Genomic DNA, 20,645 nt, shown 5'->3' on the forward strand with positions numbered 1-20,645 from the left:
CAGGGTGGAACCCCCAATCCCGGCCCCGCACTGCTGGTCAGAGGCCAGCACGCCCGATCACCCCAAGACATGACAAAAGCCTAGAGCTTGTAATTAATGGGGGGCGGAGAAGGCAGCACAGAGCTGGGCACAGTGACCCGTGCCAGGAGGGGGCGCATCTACTGCCCAGGGCCCAGGACTCCTGGCCTGACGCCAGAGCACTGAGACGGGAGAGCGCGCCCCGTCGGCAGAGGGGAGGTGTAGCTGCAGGCGCTCGCGGGGGCAGGCCGGAGTCACGCGTCGGGGACCCTGGGAAGGAGCCCGTGAGCGTGGCTGGGCCATCCTGCTGGCCACACCCGCGGTGAGGGAGCCGCCAGGAAGCGTGAGCACGCCCGGCCCGGGACACGGGCTAGGACAAGGCTGCAGTCCTCCAAGGCCTCGTGGGGATGGACGGGACAGGCAGGCCAGCCCCAGGGCCCCGCACCCACCGGGGCGCCTGTCCCGCCACGACCCCCAGCGGCCACCGTGCCGCTGTCCCTCCTCTCTGCCTGATGCGGAGACTGCCCAGGGTCACAAGGACCCATGCTGACCCACGGCCGTGCTCCCAGAGACGGGCCGGGCTTCTTACCCGAGAGGAAAGCAAAGCTCCGTGGGCCTGGGCAGCGCTGCACGCGTCCCTGACGGTCAAGACCTCTCGCTGCGTGTGGGGACGGTCAGGACCCCTCACCGAGTGCTTCCCTGACGGTCAGACCCCCTGGCCATGTGCGCGGCCGCCCACCCAGGCCTGCTCCGGGAGCTCGGGGTCTGGCACTGAGCAGGCGGCATCCCGGGTCAGGTGCAGGGCGCCCCCACAACCCACAGCCCTCGCTGCTCAGCCCGCTTGCCTCCTCCAGCGGGGCAGCCTGGGCCGCACGCCACCCCCATCCCCGCACACGCGGTGACCTGAGGGGACCCCTGCCCCAGCGCCACGTCCATCTCCCAAACAAACTTGCTGCACTCCCGGTTTCAGTTTTAGAAAATAGGTCTCATCACCAGACCTAAGCGGATGCAGGGACCATGACTGAGAAAGGGTCTTGAAGACCCCGGGAAGTCCGGGATGCTCCCCAGACAGAGGCCCACGTGTGCCCAGCCTCACCCAGACGGGCAAAGGAAGGGTGTTCCCACAGGCTCAGGAACACGTGGGCGACCCCTACCCTCCAACCCCGGAGCTACAGAAACCACGGCCCGGCAACAGCGCCGGTGACACCTCTCGTCCCCTCGACAGTCAGGGGCCTGTGCTGACCCCGCGTCTCAGCCACACCGGGAGCTGCCCTTCACCCGCACACACCACCGAGGGCGAGCCCCCCAGTGTCCCCCCGGGGCTCAGAGCCCGTGTCCCGCAGCCCAGAGCCCGTGTCCCACAGTTCAGAGCCCGTGTCCCCCCGGGGCTCAGCGCCCATGTCCCATGAGCTCAGAACCCGTGTTCCCCGGGGTGGGCTGTCCCGTGAGCTCAGAGCCTTTCTGGGGGCGCACCGCCCACCCGGCCGGCATAAGAGCTCACGTCTAGTCACCCCTTGGGCTCATGAGCGGAGCGCCCCACGCCCCGATTAACTGAAGCAGCCACCTCTGTGTCCACTGGGGAACACGCCACGGTCTCCCCCTCCCGCTCCCCAGGCCCATGACCACCCCCCCTGAAACTCACTCGCATGGGAAGGGGCCCCCACCCTGCAGACACAGAGCGAGCAGGGCCATGGCCCAGGAGACACAGAGGATGGGGGGGCACTGAGAGGCCCCTCAGACCCTCTGCTGCCTTTCGGGCAAGCCTCCCGGCCCCGTGCTGACCCCCACCCACCGGACCCCATTCCTGGACTGGGCCCACCCCCAGCAGATGCCGCCGCTCCGCTTCCCACCCCCTGCCCACCGGGGCAGGCACTGGAGGGTCCACATTGAAGGAGCCATCCTGCCCTAGTTCCAGGCAGCCTCCCTGCTTCCCCCTCCCTACTCCTGGGTCAGATGGCGGGCTCCATAAAGGAGGGCTGTCTCCTGGGAGGCAGGCCTGGTCCGAGTTCTGTAACTTCCGAATCAGATCTGACACATCGTGGAATCGCCCCCAACGGCGGCTCCCTTCCCAGAGGCAAATGCCCACGAGAGACGACCCCATCAGCAGCGGCAGCCCCTCTTCCCCCAGAAGGCTCAGTCCACGTGCCGACGGAGTGCACAATGCGGGCCCAGAGCCTGACCGCACAGAGGGACGGGCCTGAGAGGCAGCGGGCATGAACGCGCCCTGGGACCCCATCCTTCAGGGCTCTCCCCCCGGCTGCCCCGCAGGGCTCACGCCACTGGGTTCAAAACACGCAAAACACCTGAGACGTTAAAGCTGAGCAGTGTCTCCGCCACGGCAGCCACCGCCCTCCCCCAGCGTCTGCAGCGCTGATAAAACAGGAAGGGCCGCAGGTGACCACGCGCAGCGGAGGCCAGTCGAGCTCGGGGTCGGCGATGGACGGACGGGGCAGGGACGTCTGCAGACAGACAACGGGCTGCAGACCCCGGGCGTACCGCGGCGGTGGGACGGTGGCTCGCTGCAGCCACGCAAAGGTGTGCGGGTGCGGGCGCGGCCTCCTGACCTGGGGGAGCAACCCTGAAACCCCTCCAGGCTGACCCCACCACCCTGGAGCCAGGTGGGACCCCGTCTACAGAGAGACCCAAACCTGGGCACACAGACCAAATTCCCACAGGGGAAGTACGTGGAGGTCCCAGGTCAGAGGCAGTGAAGCCAGAAGGACGCGGAGACACCTCCTCGCTAGCCATCTCTCCCCCACGGCCATCCCCACGCTGCCGGGGGGATGGGAGAGTTCTGCAGAGGCCCTCAGGGGCCTTGGGGGCCTCGGGGCTGAGGAGACAGTGCAGGAAGCACCGCCTCTGAAACTGAGACCGTCCTCGAGGAGATCTGGCCACCGGTCCTCAGCTCCGGCCAAATGCTCCAGACCTTCTCTGGGGTCGGGGTCTCCTCCTGCCTCCTGGGCGTCCGTGTAGAGACCTCGTTAAAGACCAGGGTCCAGAGAGATGAGCTCCTGTGAGGCGAGCATGCGATCCTGGGAGGCGGGGGAGAGGCCCAGCACAAGACTTTGAGAAAAGACAGGTAACGCTGGGCGCTGGAGGATGTGGAGAAATCGGAGCCCTCGAGCTGGGCTGGAGAGGATGCAGAGCAGGCGATGCTGCAGAACGGCCGGCAGTTCCTCAAAAGACTCAACGCGAGTCACCGCGGGCCCGGCCGACCCCCCTCCCAGGAGCAGGCCCAGGAGAAGCAGAACGTGCACGGCAGGCCTGCGGTGCTGGCCGCCGGACACCCAGCGCCGGCAGCGGACAGACACGGCCGGGCGGTAGAACGGTCCTCGGCCACCAGAGTTCTGGAAACACCCAGCCAGCGGCTTTTACAAACTCCCGTGAGCACCCAGGACAGGCTGACGCACAGACAGGAAGCAGGCAGGTGGTGACCACGGGCTGGGGGCTTCTGGGGGGACGGATGGAGTTAGCGGGAGAGGGCAGCTAAGGCGTACGGAGTGTCCTTCCCAGGTAGAAAACAAGCTTACGCTGGCAGTGGGGACAGTCACACAGCTGTGTGACACCAGAAACCACCGGGCTGCACGCCTTACAGGAGTGAGGTCCGTGTGCGTGAAGGGTGCCGTGGTGAAGCCATCGCCAAATGCAACTCCTTCAAGAAGTGCGGGGGGACTTCCCCCGTCAGAGCAAGCGAGCAGACCGGGACCAGGCCGGCCCCGCACCCTGGGCTGGAGGGGGCGGCCCTGCACACAGGGCTGGGGAGGGGGAGACAGAGCTGGGGGGGGACCCAGGGCAGGGCACTTTCAGGATGGAGTGGGAACGGGGCTACAGGGCAAATGGACGGTGCTGGAGGGAGGCGCAAAGTGTCCGAGGTGCCCAGCCCAGCACAGGGGCTCCTAGACCCCGAAGCACAGCCGGCGCCAGCCCCAGGTCCGGGTGCAGAGAGGGCTGCTCCCGAGCAGACCGGGGGAAATGGGAAGCGGCTCAGGGCTGATGCGGCCAGGAAGGCAGGGCAGGACCCGTGCTCCAGGCAGACACCCAAGAGTGAGCCGCGCTCTCAGAACCCCGCTGTTGGCTTCATCTCCTTCCCAAGAAGCAGCCTTACCATGTAAGGGTGGGACTGAGCTCTGAAGCCACAGCTGCAAGAATCCACCTTCCCAGCTAACTTCTAGCAAAAAAAAAAAAAAAGGCCCACCACGTAAAGAACCAAAAGCTAGAAACCTCACTTGTCTAAAAGCCAGCCATCTCCAGCAAAGTGGTCAGGTGAGGAGCGCTTGCCAGAAAGCAGCTGGGGACAGCAGGAGTCCGACTGGCGACTGTGGAGAGCCCCGGGCTCCCCGGGGGCACCCAGAACAGGCGGGCAGTGCAGCCAATGCCAGGCCCCAGCCAGGGGGCAGCCCCCCACTGCAGGCTCGCCCCCAGCCAGGACGGAGGCCCTGGGGGCCAGGGGAGCGGCAGGTCCCAGCTTTGTCCACAGCAGGACAACACAAGGGCTCAGGCTCTGTCCCACCATCTCCCACAGGACTGGCAGCGCCTGCCAGGGCTGTGACGTGCAAGGACATCTTCCTTCCAAGAGCACCTGCAGTGGTCTGTTTCCGGCGTCCTCAGTCTTTCTGGACTGTAGGTTATGATCAACCTGACCGAGGACTCTTCAGGTGCTCCATAATTAAGTGGGAAAAGCTTGCAAACCACTGTACCGTGGACTCTGACCACCCCCTGGTGTATAGCGTCACACAGTGAGAAGCAACCTGAGGGCCCTGTGGGGGACAAGGTGCTGAGCCATCCCAGACCCGGCGGAGCCCAGGGGGCAGGCAAGGACACAGCCGGCCACAGACAGGACGCTCTGCGGGTCGCAGGGGGCTGGGGCCAAGCCACGTGGAAGTCCACATCCAGCGCTCCACGGGGGTCACTGCAGGACGGGGAGGGGTGCCAGCAGAGCCCATAGCGCTGCACAAGCAAACACAATCACCTGTCGCTCGAGCAAGAAAGGAGAGTGTGCCCACCCCAGCAGGGCCATCCCCCCGGAGGGGGCCGACGTCGCCCACCGCGTGCCCAGCCACACAGCGGAGCTTGGTTTCCAGATGATGTAACTGTGCCGTCTGAGAGCATCAGTGCGCAGGGCGCACGCCACACAAGATAGTCACAGAGCAGCCCTCCTGAGGCCGCCTACGAACCGAAGGGTCAAAGCATCGGCTGCTTTCCCCGGCCAGGCTCCGGGGGACCGGCCCATGCCCACCCCGGCTTCTCCAGGCTGCTGAGGAGGGACGGTCCCCAGCCAAGCTGCACACATTAAGAAAGATGTGGGTGAGGACAGATACGTCTTTCCCGGCCCTTGAGTCAAAAGCCGCCGAGCAGAATTAACCTGTGCTCTGCTTACCAAAACAAAGGTTCCTTCATGATACAAACAAGATGCAGCACTCCACACAGCCTTTCAGAAGAATGGAAAATCAGAGAGAGTCTGTGCTAACCAAAAGGAAACCAAGTGATCCACTTTAACGTCCACGGAGGGAAGCGTGTGTATACAGCTGAAACACAACAAAAACGCTAGAACTCGGAATCAAAAAATCACTGGGAAGAAAGTCTGCACAGCAGAATTCTCTTCCCCTTGAGACTGAAACGCCCACCGTGCTTAACTTTCCTGACATTTCTGAGGCTCTGAAGCCACAGCGCACGGATCTGAATCATCTGAGTAAAACCATGTTAGAGTGGATGTTACTGGAAAACCAAGAATAGAATGCTAAATATACAGACACACACCCAGACCGGGCACTTTTGTAGAATATGATCAAACGTGAAACTAGATGAAGCTGTCCTGTCCGTGCCAGAGAGCAAGCAGCTCACCTCCAGCAGGGAAGTATAAAACACTGCGCCTGGAAGCTAAAACAAGAAAAACACAAAAATAGCGCCTACCTTTGATCAATAAAATCACTCCTCGCCTGTGCATGAACTTAGCCTAAGAAACACCTCACTGATGCTCACTGCCAGCCAGCAAAGGAAGGCAGGGGTGGAAGGCATGTTTGCCCCATGGCCGGCTTGGTCAAGGGGCCGCCCCACCACTCACCTCCGCGGGGGTGGGGGGTGTCGTGTGGGGCTGCCTGGGGCTCCATCTGGGCCATCACCCTCTTTTCTGAAACAAGCACGCCACTTGGAGCCGCGTTCTGCTTTATTTGGGTTGGCAGTGTAAGTATCAACAGCGGGGTGGCACCACGGCTGCAGCGCGAACTAGGTCAGCCTGGGCCTGCCTCCGGAGCCGGGGGAGCACCAGGCCGTGGCTGACTCTTCTCCCGGTGGCCTCGGGTGCCGGGTGGGAGGCCCCAGAAGGTAAAGGCCTTGGACAGTCAGCATCCTTTTTCTGGCCTTGAAAAGCTTCTCACATCTTTCTCTTTAACAGGCAAGAAACATAAAGTCCTCTGGGCTTTCAACAGAAGCCCCTTGTTTGAGAACTAGAGAGATACTAAGTTACAAGGTAAAATGAGGGCGCGCACACTTGGGGGCAGCCACCATAGGCTAGGCAGGGAGACAGGCAGACCAGCAAAGGGCAGGGCCATGGACTGGAGAGGTGGGAGTCAATAGCCAGAAGTCAAGGGTTGGGGCCCAGGAGACACGGGCTGGGGTCTGGGAACCAGGGTTCAGGGTCAAGCTTCCTGGGTCAACACTGGGTACCAGGGTGTGGGGCCCTCGAACTGGGGTGCTGGGGTCAGGATCTGGGGACCCTGGACAGGGATCAGGACTAGGATTTAGGGACTTGGGTTCAGGGACTGGCCTCAGGGTTCAACCCATGGAGTTTGAAGGCTGGACCTGGAGACCAGGATTCCAGGGACTGGGCTAGGCTCCCGGGTCTAGCGCTCAAGTCTGTGCCTGGGTGCCAGGGATCCGGCCCGGGTCCCGGGGCTCAGGACTCGGGGTCTGGGTCCTGGGACTTCGGGCTTCGGGACCGAGATCCTGGTCCCCGGGCTCAGGGTCCGCGGTCTGGGGGTCCCGGGTCCCGGGTCCGGCGCCAAACTTACGTCGTCGAAGAGCGAGCCCACGTTGGCCGTGACCAGCAGCACCGCGGTGCCCGGGGCGGCCGCCTTGCCCGCCATCGCGGCCTGGGCCGGGGCAGCCGCTCTCCGGAGCCGGCCGGCCGGGGTCTCCGCGCGCCGCGGCGTCAGCTGCGCCGAGGGCCGACCCCGGGGCGCATCGCGGGCTCGGCCGGTCGGGCCGGGCCGGGCCGGGGTCCGGCTGCGCTCGCTCTCGATCTCCGCGGTCCCGCGCCCGTCGTTCTCCGCCCGCGATCACCGCGGCCCGGGCGCAGCCATTAGAATCGCAGCCGCCGGAGCTCCCGCAGCGCCGCCGCCGCCGAAAGCAGAGGCGAGGCCCGCCCGGGTCGGGGGCGGGGCGAGCGCGGGGCGGGGCGAGCACGGGGCGGGGCGAGAGCCGGGCGGGGCCAGCTGAAGTGGAACAGGGAATACGAGGGGAGGGGCGGGGCTCTCGGGGGCGGGGCCAGAGGGCGGTAGAACAGGGGTACTAGGGGGCGGGGCGGGACCTGTGGGGGGCGGGGCGGCACTGGGGAGGGGAGGGGCGAGGACTGGGGAGGGGAGGGGCACGATGGAGGGGCGGGGCGTGGAAGGGGCGGGGACTGCGCGGAGGGTGGGGAGGCCATGGGAGGGGACTGGCTTGGGACGGGGCGGGGCCAGAAGGGCGGGGTCTGAGCGGAGCGCTCGGGCGTTAGCCTCCGCCGCGCTCCTGTCAGTCAGCGGCCGCCCCGCCTTCCCCAGAGCCGCGGCTGCGCACAGACTCCTCCCGCACCCCATGACGTCACGGCCCTGCTCCCACAGGGCGCGTCTTAAAGGGGCCGTGCGCTGCTCTCGGCTGCTGCCAGGCGCGACCCCCTGGCCCTCAGGCGAGGGTTGCGGCGGGAGCGCGTGGCCCCTTGCGAACTGCGCCAGAGCCGCATAGAGGAGGGCGACGAGGCCAGACCGCCGGCGTGCTGGGCCAGTGGTGTCCCCCAGCCCACGCCGCGCGCCCGGCGGTCCGCGGAGGGGACTGGACGCGGGAAAAGGGGACAAGGAGCCGCGCTGAAGCTGGCCCTGGGCGCCGTCCGCGGGCCGATGCGGGTCCCACATGGTTCCCGGGGCTCTGAAGGCACTTGCCAGCGCGACCGCCTCCCCGCGTCGGTGGGTCCGGGGGCGTGTCCAGGGAGACTGTCGGGGGGACAGTGTCCAGGGGGCGTGTCCAGGGGGGACAGTGTCTAGGGAGCGTGTCCAGGGGACAACAGGGCGGGGCGCAGCCCTGCGGGGAAGGCGTCCCCTCCTGCCCACATAAAGCCCATCTAATCCCTGCGGCAGCTGGCTGTGGACTGAACGTGTCCCCAGAGTCCCCAGGTGAGGTCCACTCCCACGGCTTGTGTGACCTGCCCTGGAGGTTAATTTAAGTTACAGGCGGTGATGAGGATGGGACTCTTTCTCAACAGCCTTGATTCTGTGAGAAGAGACCCAGCGCACTCGCTTCCCCCCACCAGCTCCCACTTTGGACAGAAAGCAAGAAGAGGTCATGGGAACACAGCCTGACGGTGGCCGTCCACAAAGCAGAAACAGAACTGGAAGAAAAGAAACTGCTGTTGCTTAGGCACGGGGCTGTGGTGTTCAGACTTGGCAGCGTGAGCTGACTGACGCTGGGTCTCTCTCTTACTTTTTGACAGGAGCAGCCCGGGCCGAGGGCACCCTCACAGCAGCTGGTCAGGAGGCCTTGCTGCCGCCCAGAGCCTGTTTCCTGGGCAGAGGCATTGCCCCCTACCTCGGCTTTTTTCTCCCTCCTGCCCAGTTCATTTTAGTCCAGGAGCAAGCCCCACTGCACACGTGCACACCCGCACACACACGCGTTCTCTCTGAGACTGTGCCTAGGTTAGGGAAAACTAGAGAGACTAACCCCATGCCCCCAGCCAGCATCGCGCCAACCTCAGGGATGTCCACGCTGAACACCAGGCCTTCTGGCCGCTCCTGCCCCATCACTCCAAGATGGCACCCCTTCCCCTCCCGCTCCAGGCCATCAACAGGTCCTCCCACCCAGGGATGCCCGGACCCCTCAGCAGGGGACGGTTTGTAGTCAGAGGTGTTCCTGCTGGGTCAGCAGGCCTCTGGTACCTGTTCCTCCTCCCTCTGGCCACCCCGTCCGCGTGGTCCCGCCAGCTCTGCAGCCATCATTTCCCTCCCTCTGTCTGCTCGCTTGGCTGCAGACCCGGTCCTTAGAGTCAGGCCATCTCTCCCCAGGGCCAGTGGGCTGCTCCCTCCCAGGCCCTCGGAGCACACTGGGGATCCTCACTGTGATCCCAGTCTCCTGATTCAGCCATGCGCCCGGGTGCCTCACTGGACTGGGCCATCTCAGACCCAGCGCGTGGCCACAGACTGCTGATTCCTGCTGTTTCGGACCTGCAGCCACAGCAGGGTTCAGACCATGTGCCCCAGGGGGGACTCAACCAGCTTCTTCTGGCTGGTCAGGCTTCTCAGTGCCCCTGGTTCCATCAGACCCCTCTGACCCTTGCCACCACCCCACTGACCCCTGCTGCCGCACCCCTCTGACCCCTGCCGCCGCACCCCACGCATCCACGTCACAGCACCCATGTCAGTATGGAAACCAGACTCTCCAGTCCCCTCAGCCTGTCGACTGCCTCCCCTCCCGCACCACGTGGGCACAGCCTGTCACAGAGAAACACTCCAGAAACATGTATGCGTGTTTCGCGTGAGTCAATGACACGCAGGAGTCATCTCCGTGCCCGGGGCCAGGGCTGCCTGACCTTCAGAGTGAAACTGAATATTGACCACTTGTGTTAGAAGCCACGTTCATGAAATCGTCTTTCCCTGATGCCCTTCTTTGCCTTTTGAACATTGTTCCATGTTTGTTACCTTTGCAATAATAATGAAAAGGAGGAGCAGAAAGTTCTGCAAAGTTTCAGGAGAGGACGGGCCTGCCTGCCTTTGCTTCCTGCCTTTGATCATCTACATAGAAAATCCTCAACAATCTACAAAACATGCCACTGAAAAAGTGAATTTAACAAGTTCACGGAATTCAAGTCAGTATTCAAAAATCAGTAGTATAGCTATCTATCAGAAATGAACATTGGAAGAATAAAATTTTAAATCATTTCTATTTATAATAGTGAGAAAGTGAAAATGTGTAGGAATAAATGTAACAAAAGGTATACAAGAAACCTACAAAACAGGAAGAATTAAAGGTAAAGGAGATCTGAGGACTGCCCTGGTGGTCCAGTGGTTAAAACTCTGCTTTCCAATAAACGCAGGGGGTGAGCGTTCGATCCCTAGTTCGGAACCTAAGATCCCATGCACCTCTCAACCAAAAAACCAAAACATGAAACAGAAGCAACATTGTAATAAATTCAACAAAGACTCTAAAAATGACCCACATCAAAAAAAATTTAAAGAACATCTAAGTAAATGGAGAGATACACCATATTCCTGAGTTGAAAAATTCTGAGATGTGAAAATGTCAGTTTTCTTCACCTGATGCATAGATTTCATACAATCCCACTCTAACTTCAGAAAGCTTTTTTTGTTTGATTTTCTTTAGAAATTAACAGGTCGATTTTAAAATATATATGGAATATATATATATATGGAAAGGTAAAATACATAGAGTAGTTAGGAGAGTTGTGAAAAAGAACAAAGCTGGGGTCCTCACATTGCCTGGTTCAAGCCTGACCATGAAGCCACAGACACGAAGACAGTTCCATCGGCAGAAGGACAGACACGTGGATCAGAGGGCAGGGCAGAGAACCTTTACCTGTATGGTCATCAGTTTAGACAAAGGACCAAATCAATGGGGAAAGGATTGTCTTTTCAACTGATAGTTCTGGGATCCATTGGACATCCACATGAAGCAAAATACACCCTGATGCACAACAGCTAAAGTTTCTAGGATCAAGTTTCTAGGGACACTTGAGGGTATTTCTGGGACTTGGAGCTGCGGAGGCTTTCTTAGAGAGGACACCAAACATGCTGCTTGTAAAAGAAAGAGAGAAAGAAAAAAAATGCATTTTATCGAAACTTTAAAACTGTGTTCTTTGAGAAACAATGTTAATAAAATGGAAAGAGCCACCCTTTTAATGCTGCAGCATCCATCAAAAGAATGGGCGGAGTAAGAACCCTGGTGCCCACACACGACAGAATAGTGCTCAGTAACAGAAACGACGCGGGCCAGGCTCAGGTGCACCAGACACAGACGTGCACAGACGGCATCGCTCTTTCTGTGAGTTCTGAAAAGGGCACCTCCGTCCCCCGTGGCCGAGGGGGTCAGTGGCTGCGGGACCAGGGTGGGGCAGGGTTGCGTGCCAGGGGCAGAGGAGGGAGCTTGCTGGGAGAAGGAAACATCCCTGATGTTGGCTGTGATGGTGGTGATAGGCAGTGCATACGTCTGTTGAAACTCACAGAATTGTCCACTGAACACGCATGCTTTTGACTGTAAGAAAACTTCAATAAGGTGACTCTGAACCATTTGGAAAGGAAAATAGACTAACCATTATGATTGTGCACATCTACAATTTCTTTTTTAAAGATTTTGACTCCTTATTTTTTTATTAATTTACTGATTTTTGGCTTCCCTGGGTCTTCGCTGCTCCAGGCAGGCTGTCTGTAGCTGTGGCGAGCAGGGGCTTCTCTTACTGCAGAGCGTGGGCTCTCAGGCAAATGGGTTCAGTTGTCCCTCGGCATGTGGAATCTTCCCAGACCAGGGGTCAAACCCTTGTCCCCTGCATCAGCAGGTGGATTCCTAACCTCCAGGCAAGTTCCATCTGCAATTTCTTAGGCACGATAACATAAACCCAAATCCTCTAAAACTGGGACGTTCTTCTTTAATTTGTTTATTGGCATAACCTGGAAGGTACAGCAAACTGGAGTCCAAGAATCCCTCTGGGTGCCTCCCGTGCAGACGTGGGTCCCCCAACGCCTGCTCTTTGGGCTGCGCTGTGTGTGCGGTATGCAGAAATCTAAATCTTTCTAAAATCTGCACCTAAATTCCATCTGGTCCCACGGGTTTCGGGTGAGAGATATGGAACTTGAATTGTGACCATGCCTGAGAAGATAGACCGGTTCAGACCTGCACTTTCGTCCTTAGAAAATGTACTCCAGCCTCTGGAAAAGGAACAGTAAGAGGCTGTCTCCGTCCACCCGCCCCATCCCCCCAGGCTCACCTCCCCGGGTTCTGATCAGATCAGAGCCTGAGGAGCTGCAGGCACCTGGGGGTGGGGGGCGGAGGGGTGCCTGACTGAGAGGCTGGCCTGGGGCACAGCTCCACTGAAGAAAGGGAACCTCCGAGCGAGCGAGGGGTCACTGACCCGGGCTCCGGCGTCACAGGACGCACCATCCAGGGCTGGGAGGAGGCTCCAGGACGCCTGTCCTGACTTCAGAGGCCCTCGACAGCTCCTCCTTTTGGTTTGTTCTTGTCTGCTTTGTAAGATTAATAGCGCCATCACCATTCCCAAACTTCTAAGGTTTGGGGCAACCTGCTGGCCTGGGCCTCGCAGTCTGGACCCTTTGGCCACTCACCCCCAAATGCTGACCCATCCTGACCTTCCCCTTGCGGCCTGATCTAGGGGTGAGCCTGGCACTTGACTTCAGGGAGAATCAGAGTGAACCGTGGTTCGTCAAGGCAGTCTCAGTGAAGCCTGCTGTCTGGGGAGGGTGGTTAAACTCCACCCCCTTGGCAGAAACACACTGCTGAAAGGGCCAAGTTATTTACATAAAATTATGCAGACAGAAATGCTGGCCTTTCCGTGATTCCAGCAGGCAAGTGCTCACACACCCCTCAGGCAGGCTCCCAGGGTGGTGCTGCCCAGGCCAAGGCAACACCAGCCGGGGTTAATTAACCCTCTGTAGTCACAAGGACAAGTGGGTTCCAGAATCGTTGAGTCCTGGATGATAACTGAGACAAAGTGCGGACACCATACGAGGAAAATCTGTGTCAGCGCTGGCAACGCTCTCTTAACGTTGTCAGAGCTCCAGGCGCGCCGGCTCCTTTTGAGGGTGAGGAGAGAGGCTGTTCTTTCTCCCGCTGACCGGGCACTGAAGACGGCAGACTCCTCCTCTGACCAACAGCACCGCTCAGAAGGGCCGTTCATGGCCACGGCTTTTTAAGGATCTCAGCCCAGCTGTAACTTCTGTTTTGCAATTCTGTATTTATGAAATCAGCTTTATGAAGATTCATCTCCATTTTCCCTTCAAAAATACCCTAACTTTATAAGAAAAAAGCCTCCACAAGTATCTAAGCCCCTAATCAACAGCAGTCTGTGAGCACACACCTCTTCGTTCCTTTTTTTCCTTCTCCCTTTTTTTTCTGAGCTTTGTGTAAAGAGGGTCCTGTTGGTTTTATTTGTCAACATGGAAACAGGGCCCTGTGTGGACGTGAAAGCTGCCGTTAGTCACTCAGCCATGTCTGACTCTGCGAGCTCATGGACCACACCCCTCCAGCTCCCTGTCCATGGACTCTCCCTGGCAGGAATACTGGAGTGGAGGGCCGTTTCCTCCTCCAGGGTGTCTTCCCAACCAAGGGATGGAATTCACGTCTCCTGCATTGGCAGGTGGGTTCTCTACCAGCTGAACCACCAGGGAAGCCCGTAGAAGTGAATAGATGGTGAATAAGCAGGCAAACATAGGAATAAAGGACCCACTAGGAGGGACTGGGTTGATAAGAACATCCTATTAAACGTTGCCATCATTTTGAGTAGTGGCCTGGTCATCATCAAACCTCACTACTTACGTAGGTTACATGTTTCTATTAAAATGAGCAGCTGGGTGATTTGTTTTGCCAGCCCACTGCATCTTTGCTTGGCAGACCCTCCACAACCCCTTCCCGTGCTATTTGCTGTGTTTTTGAGGAAAATGGTGGAAGCGCAGGGCAGCCCCTCCACCAGCCCTCCGGTCGGGGGAAAGTGTTCTACGCAGGCCGGCATCACGGGGCTGCACTCTAGAACTAGTTTTTCTGAGTTAAAAAGAGGAAGGGAGGAAAGAAGGAAGAAAAAGAAAAAGAGTGGGTCACCACGACCCCTGAAAGAGTTTTCCACACGTTCAGGACAGTTCAGTGACCTCAGACTCTGCCTCCTCAAGGCTGAGGGCCACTGCTGTCCTCCCAGTGCAAGTGGTCCTTTTAGGGCGACGCCAGCCACTGGCCTCACCTCTGTTACAAAGGCCGTGTGTCTTCAAGTCTTCTTTCATTTAAAGTATTTGCTTATTTATAGCTGGTAATATTGAAACAGCTTCACGCCTAATAACAGGGTTGTCTGGATATTAGTATAATTAAGGCAGGCATACCTCCTGGATCATTGCATGGCCATTTGTTCATATCTTAGGGAAACTCAAGTCTAAGAAGAAAAATTAATAAAGATCAAATATTTCATTTTCCTGTTATATGTATTTATGTTTTCTTGGTTCTTCTATTAAACAAATATATCATTAGTAATATTAAGAGTATTCTGATATTATACAATGTATTGCTTTATTTGGTAAAAGTTTTTATTATTTTCTTAATTATTAACTTAACCCCAGTTAAAATATGTCAATATAAAAAACAAGCTTTTCTATTAATGCAAGGATTTGTATATATCCTTTGTATAACTTCCTTTTTTAAATTTTCGCGTCATGCATACTTCTTAAATTCATTCCTGGGTATTTTAATCTTCTGCATTGTCGTTAGGAATGTGACAGCCTCATTCATGTGGTCAGACTGGTGTGGTTTGCAAACAGAAACATTAACTAGCCTAAATATATATTTAAAAATTTAAAGTGTTGCTCCTGCTTTTCTCTCTTTAGTTATTTATTAGACATTCTCTTGGATTTTTCAGGCAGGCAGTCACATGAACAGATTTGAAATGATGGCGTTAATGCTATTTAAAGCTAAATTAAGATATTCCCCAAGGATGGAAAATACAAGACAGATAGTTTTCCAAACCATAAATAGACTCAATTAAACTGTTTATTTTTTGAAATGAGCCTAGTGAAATATTTACTTTACAACGTGTCCTACCATAACGTGTTAAACGTCCTTCCTTGAGTAATAAACCATTCCGAGCAGTTCTTTCAGAAGAAGGACCTTGCTAGCACGGCCCGCTGGCCCGGCGAGCTGGAGGGGAGGGGGCGCGGGGTGGGGCGCAGGGTGGGGCGGGGTCCGGCCTGAGGCCTGGCTCGCCCGCGCTCAGCTCAGTAGCCACCTTCTGTGGGTGGCCTCTGAGCCGGCGGGGGAAACTGCCCCAAACTTAGCAGAGTGCAGAGGGTGTGCCTACCCCAGGCACCCTCACCCTCCAGCTTTGACAGTGAGTCGAGGGCCAGCTCGGGGAACAGTCATGCTAGTTACAAGATTCATTCAGAACGGAAAGCCTGCTGAAACATGGCTTATTCCGCCTGTTCCAGCCAAGGTCCAGGAAACGCAGGCGCCCCGAGACTCTGGGGAAACAGAGGACACCCACCCTGACCCCTTGTGGCTCTGGGGCAGCGGTCCCCACCCTGTGTGGGAGGAGGTCCAGCGCCCCCGGCCCCCCCATCTGGGCACTGGGGCCAGGGGTGCTGCGGGGAGGCCTAGAGGAGCGGGTCACACTCAGGGCTGCCCCAGAGGACACAGACTGTGGGGAGGCGGGCTTCTGATCATTCGGGCCGCTTTGTGGGGGGCGGCAGGGGTTCCTCCCAGGGCTGAGTCTGACCCTGTGGAGAGTGAGACCTGCTGCGCTAACACGCATGCAGTTCAGAGAACCCGGGTCCTGGTACCAGACACCACCCTGTGTTTCGGGCAGGACTTTCAGACCTGGTTCCCCCTTTGAGGCGCAGAGCACGGCCGATTCCCAGCCTCTGAGGGCGCTGAAAGAGAGGGCACCCTGGCCGTGTGGTCACCCACAGGGCCCGGCCTGGGGAGGGGGGGATAGGGAAGCAGCCTCGGGACCCCTCTGTCCGTCATCCTTCAGAGTCCACTGGCTCCTCCCAGCTCCTCCAGTGGGCCTGGGAAGCCCCCTACCCTTCCTGGCTGACTTCTGAACAGCATGGCTTTTAAGGGGCACGAGTCGGGGCAGGACCCCTTCCGCGGTTCCCCGGGCACCCTGCTTGCTCTTGGTCTGTAGGACGGAGCCCCGCTCCCTTCATGCGTACCCTCGAGGCCGGCAGGACGTAGGCTCTGCCGGCTCCCTCCCCTGGGGGACCCTTCTCCTGTTCTGCTGGTGCTAAGGACTGGGCTTGTCCTCTCATGGGGGTGCAGGGTCCAGGGGCTCCACGTCCCCAGAAGGGAGGACGAGATGGACCAGAGCTGCTTCTGCAAATTTCCCCGTGACAGAGAGGAAGGCGGGAGCCCACAGACGGACAGGCCGACGGAGCCCAGGACAGGGAGAGCCTCAGACGCAGAGGCAGACGTTGCCAGGCGGGGCTGGGGCCCCGGCCACCCGCCAGCAGCACCCAGACTGGGAGGCACTGTCCAGCAAGGTGCCCGCCATGGTCAGCCTCGTCCCAACCCCCTCGGAGGACCCCACCCCGGGCAGTGTCTCGGGGTGACCTTCAACACATCGGGGCCCTTCCTGCACGTCCGGGGCGCAGGGACGAGACCCCCAACCGCTGGCCCGAGTGACAGAGAGGCTTCTCCTGGTGACCAAAAGCAGGGGCAGAAGGGCTGGGCAGGGTGCCAATCGAGGAGCCGCACAACTCCTTCTGTCTGGAAGCAAAGGGCAATGCTAACTAAGCTTGGAATGAAATATTCATACGAGCAGAGATGAACCTTCATGAGAACGGAATCGGAGTCGTGGGAGGAGACCTGCTCACGGGATGAGCCACGTTTGTGCCAACGCACAGGACGTGTAGCTGGGGTCTCAGCTCAGGTCCCCCGAGAAGCCCTCAGGCCTGGGCACAGAAGGTGACTGGTTCTGTAGGGAGAGAGGAGGAGGCGGCCAGGCAGAGCCCAGGGCCCACCTGCAGGGCGGTGGCCCCACAGCCCCGGGTGAGAAGGGTGGGCAGAGAGAAGGGCCCTGTTGTCTCCCAGGGCGGCCCTCAGGCTGGACGCAGGCAGAGGTCTGCGGGCAGGCCTCAGTTCAGCCTCTGAGCCTCTGAGCCACAGCAGAGAGGGAAGATGGGGACTGAGCGTCCCCTCCCGCCCCAAGGTCCTTCATAAGCTCTCTCTAGTCCCCCAGTTTGAGCAGAGGGGAGACACCCACAGCCCAGGTTTGCACCCCGCATCCTCCGGCTCAGCGGCCAGGCCTCACTGGCTGGGGGCCCTCCAGTCCCCAGGGGGTCCCCCCTGAGCGGCTCTGGGGGAGTGGGCTCTCCCGCTGGGCAGTCTTCCTCCCTGGGGCGGACTCACATTCCCTTTCACATGACAACAGGTCAAACTCCCAGAGCCAGTTTCCATGCTTTATTTCCCTACAGACCCCTCGATCAGGAGGCCAACCGCACCTGCCATGGGGCATGCCCAGGCCCAGAGCCTGGGACCTACCCTCAGTGTCCCGGCTCAGCCGGCAGCAACGTGCCAGAGGCCAGGCCCCTTCTGTAGGGACCCTCGAGGTCCTTCATTGCTGTGACCTGGGTTCCGGGGCTGCCGCACTCTCCGTGGGCTCCCAGTGATCCTCTGACATTACGGCTCTTGGGGCTCTATTCAGTGGCGCCTGGCCCCCCGAAACGGGCAGGAAAGATACCCCCGGGCCCCAGCCCACACCGCGTCTCCTCCTTCCCGGCAGGCCGGGCTCTCTGCCCGCCGAAGGGGGCCCTAGGCAGCAGCGTTAGCCAGCACAGGGGGCCAGCCCCGGGGGCAGAGCAAGGGGAGACAGTGGGCGGGCCCTGTGGGGTCTGCAGCTGCCAGCACCACCAGCTGAGCTGCAGGGCTCGGGGGGACAAGGCCCGGAGATGGCCTGGAAAGACCTGGGTGCGGTCAGCCCAGGGCCACGGGGAGGGCAGGAAGGAAAGGGAAGTGGACGGGCGGGGAGGGGCCACGGAGCCTCCTGCCTCCAGCCGGGGTTGGGGGGGCCCTGGGTGGACACTCAGGCGCCATGAAGGGATTCTCAGCCTTTGTGGTTGGCGGCACGGAGCCACTGGTTGGGCCTGATCCCACCTTCACAGGCGCCCCGCGCCGCCCTGCCGGGCGGTGCACCTACTTAATTTAAACTGGGCCTCGGGCGTCCCTCAGCTCCAGGCCTGGAGAGTCTCCTTGGCATCCAGCAGAGCTGGGACGGGGGCTCACAGTGCCCCGAGGGGGCAGCTCGCCGGCCACTGCCCCTGCAGAGCCTTCTGGGCTGCCCAGGTTGGATGTAGCCTGAGGGGCACCAGGGTGCTCTGCTGGGCTCCCCTTGGAGCCCCCGGATGGGGGGAGTCCGGCGGCGCCCTGTGAGCAGCCTGCTTCTCCAGGGTCGACGGGGAGACCTGCGCCCTCCCCGAAAGAGGAGGTGTAGCTTGGTGGCCCCCTGGGACATCCCCACAGAGACATGGTCCTGCTTGGGCCAGGAGGGTACGGGCCTCCAGGTGTCTTCCTCAGCCCCCGAGTGACCTTGGCAAAGAGCAGAGAAGCCCCAACCGCCGCAAGGATGCGATGGCAGGTGAGGGCCTGGCCAGCCCCCCGCCTGGGCGCCAGGCCGAGTGTGGTCCATCCTTGGTCCAAGCTGGAAGAGCGTGTGGGAGAAGCAGCCTCTGCCCCAGCCCCTGCCCCGCGCAGCCCTCTGTCCACATCAAAGAACATGACCTGCCAACCAGACCCACTTTCGGAAGCGTTACGGCCGTGAGCCACAGGAGAAGGAGAAGGCCTCCCCGTAGCAGACAGCTTTTCACCTCCAAGAGGGGCCCGATCCAGGCTATTTTAAGCATAGGCCTAAAAGTAAAAGCAGCTGCAGCGTGAGTGGTTTGAGGAACACGTCCGTTTCCTGGGGCGGCAGAGCCGAGGGCCGTCCAGCGGCCGAGCGGCCCAGCGTCCAGGCTCTGCGGCGGCCCCGCTAGGTGTGGCACGGCCCGATGCCGGCAGGCAGCCCGGCTTGGCAAGCCCATCAGCGCCAAGGGGCAGTGGCTCAGCGCGGGGGCGCTGGACAGAGGCTGGGCCGGGCATGGCCAGCGGGGCCCCCCACCCCTGGACTCCGGAAAGAGAGCACAGCCCCGCCCCGACCCTCCGCGGGCCGGCCGGGCAGCGTCCCCTGTGGCTGCACCTTCCCCTGGACCAGGCCTCGGGCTGCAGCCGCCGTCCCCCGTGGGGCCTGTGAACCCTTCCTGCCTCCTTCCCCTGCCAAGTGCCTGCCTCCCGGGCCACCCGCTCCCTCTGTGTGTCCCCCACACCCCTGCAGGGTCCCCACTGGCCGAGTCTCGCCTAGCGTGTTTGGGCCTGGACACCTCGACGCAGACCGCGCGGTTTGGGAGGCGAGGCCTTAGGAGCTGCAGGTCCCAAGACCACCCTTCTCCCGTGTCCAGGCCTAGGTCGGTGCCAAGGTCCCATCTCTGGGTCCTACTCAGCTGTGCTCCCCGGGGGGGCTCGGGGCCGGTGGGACCTCCACCGCAGGTGGTCACTCTCTCCCGGGCCAGGGTCTCTGGCCCCAGGCACTGGACTCCTCCCCCTTTTGGGGCCTGACTGCCAGCCTCTCGCCTCCCCAGGGGAAGCACCTCTTTGCTGAGTGGCCCCCCGCCCCATCCCAGCTCAAGCCCCAGGGCCCGGCCACCCCCTGCTCCGAGGATCAGGCCCCCTCCTGGGGGGGGACGCCGGGCACACCGCTCAGTGGGTGGCCTCCTGTCCTGCTCCATCTCCTCCCGGGCTTTCCCACGGCCCCCATGGCCCCAGGGTTTCCCGGTCTCAGCCTCTCATGCCCACCCCCCCGCCCCAGGCCTCTGGGCTCTGCCTGGCCTCCTTGAGGCCTAGAGGTGGGGGGAGTTCCCACACTCTGGAAGGGGGAGGAGAGGGGAGGGGGAGGTGAGAGGGAGGAGGAGGAGGAAGAGGGCCCGGATGGAAGCGGGGAGAAAGCGGCCCTCCCGGAGTCCATCTGCAAGCGGGATTTCTAAAACAGAATCCAGCACTGGGAGGGGCCAAGCCCGTGTTCAGGCAGCCCCAGCTCTCCAGGTCAGTGGGGCGAAGACCCTCCCCTGCAGCTTGAGGAGAAGCCCACCCCCACCTGCTACCCGCCCTCCTCCTCCTCCGGGAGGAGGCCCAGCCCTTGCACTCAGCTCTCCCCTCCCCGTGACTGAACGGTGAGGCAGGGCCGGTGGACCCCAGGGCTGGACGCACGGTGGCAGGTGGTGGCCGGGCAGCAGGCCACGTGTATGGACGACACTCTTGCTGGGCATGTGGTGGGTGTCAGGGCCACCTGCAAGGCCCTCAGCCCCCCGGGGCTCCCAGCTCCTGCGGGCAGGTGGCCCTGGCCCCGTCCTGCTCTCTTTCGTCTCCACGGCCTCCCTTTGCTGGGCCAAGACCTTGACCTTGGTGGGGATGTCCCACCTGCCCCCTGATCAGGCCTCGCTTCCCCTGAAGTCTCCCATCCAAGGACAGTGCTTATTACTCTGAGCAAATAGATGGTTTGATGTGGATGTTCAATCTTTCCTCAAGGCTTGTGGGCAGGTGGGCAAGACGTCCCCTTGCCCCAGCCACCCACCCCTCCTTCACCCCGGGCTCAGGACCCACCCGGCTCCTTCTGGGGAGCCATCCGTGGTCCCGGA

At 60.5% G+C, this 20,645-nt stretch overlaps 1 protein-coding gene across 2 annotated transcripts in view; it reads right to left on the bottom strand.

Moving 5' to 3' along the window:
* Positions 1-7,385, bottom strand: part of INPP5A (inositol polyphosphate-5-phosphatase A) — a 149,261-nt gene extending 141,876 nt beyond the window's left edge. Inside the window, exon 1 of one of the 2 annotated variants that reach the window (XM_043475065.1) lies at positions 7,026-7,385. In XM_043475065.1, the coding sequence (XP_043331000.1) occupies positions 7,026-7,100 (75 nt within the window). In that variant the 5' untranslated portion in view covers positions 7,101-7,385. The remainder of the gene's footprint in view (positions 1-7,025) is intronic. The other variant, XM_043475066.1, reaches the window with a different exon arrangement.
* Positions 7,386-20,645: the final 13,260 nt, after the last annotated feature.

Source organism: Cervus canadensis, chromosome 8, assembly GCF_019320065.1.
Source record: "Cervus canadensis isolate Bull #8, Minnesota chromosome 8, ASM1932006v1, whole genome shotgun sequence".
Classification (NCBI taxonomy): Eukaryota; Metazoa; Chordata; class Mammalia; order Artiodactyla; family Cervidae; genus Cervus; species Cervus canadensis.